A 4,070-nucleotide genomic window follows, 5' to 3' on the forward strand; every position below is an offset into this window, starting at 1 on the left:
AGAACAGTGTTTCCTTTTATTGTAAAAAATCAAACAGACAAAACGCTGCAAACTTCCGAGATGCGCTTGTGGGCTCGCTCCATCTTCCCCTCGGCGAAGGGACGTGAGACGCGAGCCGCAGCGCGGGCGCCGCTCCGCCGCTTCCCGCTCCGCCCGGCGGCCCCGCGCGGTCTCCGGGCCGGATCATGCCCCCAGTTCCCCCTCCCGGGCTGGCGGTGGGGGAGGCAGCGCCAGCTCCACGGGGATCCGCGGCCGGGCGGGAGATCGCTCCGGGCTTCTCGGTTTCGCCAGCTCGGAGGAGGTTGGTGGAGTGCCGGGGTTTGCGATGACACTGGACACGCATCAGGGGGCTTGTCTATCCACGCACATACACTTATGTACTAAGCAATAATTAATAATAACAATAAAAACTTTCCCCCCTTAAATCTGAGCATCCAAGTTCAAAAGCTCTTCTGTAAAAATACCCTCCGTTGCTACAAGTCTTTGATTTTTTTTTCCCTTGATCTAATAGCGGCGGCTCCGTCTCGCTTCCCCTTCTCCAAATGGCAGCGGCTGCTCGCGGCTCACACCGCTCTCTGCCTCCTCGACCTTGAGTTACAATTCAATTTACCTTCAATCAAATAATAATGAAATTGCACTTCAGGGGCACCCTTATAAAATTAATTCTGCTGAGATAAGTTGCACTTCAGAAGATTTATTGTTAGCGTTCAATGGGTCTGTAAGATATATACACCGGCTCGGGCTCCCGGGTGTGTTTTGGTTTCGCCGGGGCTGCTCGGCCGCGAGGGCCGCCGTGCCGCCTCCTCCCGCGGCCCGGGCGCCCCGTCGGGGTGCTCCGCGGCCGCGCGCACCCACCCGCGCAAGCGCGCCCAGAGCCAAGGCCCGGGCGTCCCTGGCCCCGCGCGGGGACTAACGCGGCGGAGCGCACCGAAACTCCAGCCCGCGCCCGCGGAGGTGCGCGGGGACGTGGCCCCGAAGCGATGCGCTCACACACATATGTGTGCACAAACACGCGCACACACACAGATGTGCGCGCACACACACAGATGTGCACACACACACACGTGCACACACACACACACACACGCACACACACGCGCGCGCACACACGCCCGCGCCGCCGCAGCTCTGACTCTGGGTGAGGTCGGTCGCACTTCAAGTTTGCAAAACCCCGAGCAGTCTAAAAAAACCAAAAAAACCCCAAAAACAACCAAAAAAAGCGGGGGGGGGGACGCTGGGGACGACGGCACAGCGAGGCCGGAGGCGGAGGCCAGGGGGGACCGGGGAGGCCGTCGCGGCTCCCCGCAGGCGCCGCCGGGCAGGGCCGGGGCAACGGGGCGGGGGCAGCGGCCCCGACGGCGCGGCGCGGCGGGGCGGCGGATTACCACGTCCTGCCGTAGAGCAGGTTGGGGCTGACCATGCCGCCGCCGTAGTCGACGCTGGCCGTGTCCATGGGGGCCAGGGCGGCCCCCTGGCCGTGCAGTGCCGGGGGGCTGGGCGAGAGCTCCTCCAGGTCGGCCGCCTGCCCCAGCGAGCCGGGGTGCGGGTGGGCGGCGGTGCCGGCGGCGGGCAGCGCCCCGCTGGAGCCTCCCTGGGGCTGGGGCGGCGGCGGGCCGGGCGCCGGGGTGCCGCTGCCGGGCGGCGGGCAGGGCTTGCCGTCCTTCACCAGCACCGGCACGGCCACGCGGCGCGGCGAGTGCTGCTGGCAGAGACCGCCGCCGCCGCTGCCGTCGGGGTGCAGCTGCTGCGCGGCGGCCTTGTCCTTGGCCTGGCGCTTCATCTTGTAGCGGTGGTTCTGGAACCAGATCTTCACCTGCGTGGGCGTCAGGTGGATCAGGCTGGCCAGGTGCTCCCGCTCGGGCGCCGAGAGGTACCGCTGCTGCTTGAAGCGCCGCTCCAGCTCATAGACCTGCGCCTGGGAGAAGAGCACCCGCCTCTTCCTCCGCGGCGCCGCGTGGAGCGGCACCATGGCCTTGGCGCCCTCGGCGATGCCGGTGAGGCCGCCCATGCCGGCCACGTTCATCCCCGCCGACGGGCCCATGAACCTGGAGACTGAGCAGGGGGCGGCGGCTCAGAGCCGGCGGCCGCCCCGTCGGCGAGGCCCCGCCGCCCGCCCGCCCTGCCCTGCCCTGCCCTGTGCCCTCCCCGCCGCCGCCGCCGCGCCCCCACTTACTGCCGGGGTACCGGGGGTCGGCGCCGGCCCCGTACCAGCCGCCGGCCGCCGCCGCCGCGCCGCTCCTCATGCCCTCGGGGTAGGCGGGCAGCTCGCCCACGCTGCCGAGTCCCCCGTTGCAGTAGCCCCCGACGGCGCCGTGCGCGAACTGCGAGACGCCGTGCGGCATGTGGTAGGCGGCCGCCGCGTTGGGGCCCGCCACGACGTGCTGCGGCACCGCGGCGGCCGCGGGCCCCGGGGGCGGGCGGTACGGGCCGAGCGGGGCGCCCAGGCCGGCGCCGCCGTCCATGGCGCCGAACTTCTTGTAGGTCTCCTCCATGGGGCTGAGGATGTCGGTGACGGAGAAGGGCGTCGTGTGCTTGGGGCTCAGCGACATGGCGCGGGCCGGGCCGAGCCGAGCCGCGCCGGGCCGCGCCGGGCCGGGCCACCCCGCCGGGGCCGCGCCGGGCCGAGCGCTGCCGCCGCCCGCGGGCAGCGGGGCGCGGCGAGCCGGGCGCTGCGCGGCGAGGCGCGGAGGCGAGGCAGCGCCCACCCCGCGGCTCTCGTAGCTCGCCGTTTCTTTTAGCCCGGCGCCAGGTTTACGCCAGACGCGGAGGGGGCGGAGCGAGCGCACCCGAAGGGGGCAGCGCGCCGCCGGGCGCCCCGTCCGTCCCTCCCGTCGCCGGCGCCCCCCCGCCGCCCCCTCCTCCCGGCCATTGTCCGGCCCGGCGCCGCCGGCTCTTAAGCCCGGCCGCCGCGGGGCACCGCCAAAGCGGCTCCGCGGAGCCCCCGGCCCGGCGCAGCCTTCCCCGCGCACCCGCGCCCGTAAGTACCTCCCCGCCCGGCCCGGCCCGGCCCGGCCCGGCCCGCTCCCGCCGCCGTCGCCACCGCCCCTCGGCCGTGCGCCCCCTCCCCGGGCTCCAGGCCGGATCGCTCCCCCGCCCCGCGTCCCGCTCCGGACGGGGCGGGCAGCGCTGCCCGGTGCCGCGGAAGCGTTTCGCCCCGCTCCGCTCCGCGCGGCCCGGCCGGGCCGCTGCCCCCGCCCCGGCCCGCACCGACGGCGCGGACGCGGGACGGCGGGGGGCGGCGGCGGCCGAAGCGCCTCCCCGACGGCGGCGGGGCCCGGCTGCAGCCGCGGGCTCCTGGCCGAAGCCGGGGAGGCCACCGAGTGCCGCTCGCGCTCCAGGAGGGCGGCGGCCGCTTTGGGGGATTTTTTCGTTTGTTTCTTCCCCCGTTTGGCGACAACGAAATGCTCCCTCGGGGCTCGGCGAGCACCCCGGCTCCGGGCCGAGGGGCCGTGCGGGACGCGCCGCCTCCGCCCCGGCCGCCGGAGCTGCCCGGCTGCGGCCCGGCTGCGGCACCTGCGGCACTTCTGCAGCGGGGCCAAACACCCGTCGGGGGGAGTTTCCCCGGGGGGGGGGGTGGGAAGGGAGGGCACTGGGGAGGCTGGGAAGGAGCTGGGGGGGCCGGGGCAGCGCTGCACAAGAGTCCCCCCGGCCCGGTCGGGGCGCCCGGGGCACCGGCGCCGTCGGGGCTGCGCGGCCGCCGCGGCTGCGGGCACCGACCCAGCCGGGGCGGGGGGGGGGGCGATCCTGACGCTGCCCGTTTCGGCCGGGTTTTGCGGGTTTTCGCCGTCCGACTCCGCTCTCTCTCCCCGTGCGATGCGACGGGGCGGCTGGGCTGCGCGGACCTCTGCGCACATCTGTGTGAATACACTCAGCTCCGCGTATACAGGCAGATACATATACCTATATATGCATTTGCCCACGGATGGTGAGGTATCCGGTGTCCACCTGTTCCCGCACGAGTGCACGCACGAACTCAAACACCGTGCGTAGCTATGTGGCTGATAAACGCCCACGCGCACTCGCACGGGAATACGCAAACCCGCAGCCGCCGTTATACCGGGGTGGGCAGC

General features: G+C 72.4%; 1 protein-coding gene across 1 annotated transcript; it reads right to left on the minus strand.

Annotated features, from left to right (window-relative positions):
- Nucleotides 1–916: 916 nt before the first annotated feature.
- NKX2-4 (NK2 homeobox 4) lies at nt 917–2,575 on the minus strand. Its single transcript, XM_064508075.1, has 2 exons — nt 2,174–2,575; nt 917–2,052 (listed from the first exon to the last, which is right to left on the minus strand). The coding sequence occupies exons 1-2, from the start codon at nt 2,547–2,549 to the stop codon at nt 1,382–1,384; spliced, it is 1,047 nt and encodes a 348-aa protein (XP_064364145.1). The 5' UTR covers nt 2,550–2,575; the 3' UTR covers nt 917–1,381.
- Between the last annotated feature and the right edge of the window lie 1,495 nt (nt 2,576–4,070).

This window comes from Dromaius novaehollandiae, chromosome 3 (genome assembly GCF_036370855.1).
Source record: "Dromaius novaehollandiae isolate bDroNov1 chromosome 3, bDroNov1.hap1, whole genome shotgun sequence".
NCBI lineage: Eukaryota > Metazoa > Chordata > Aves > Casuariiformes > Dromaiidae > Dromaius > Dromaius novaehollandiae.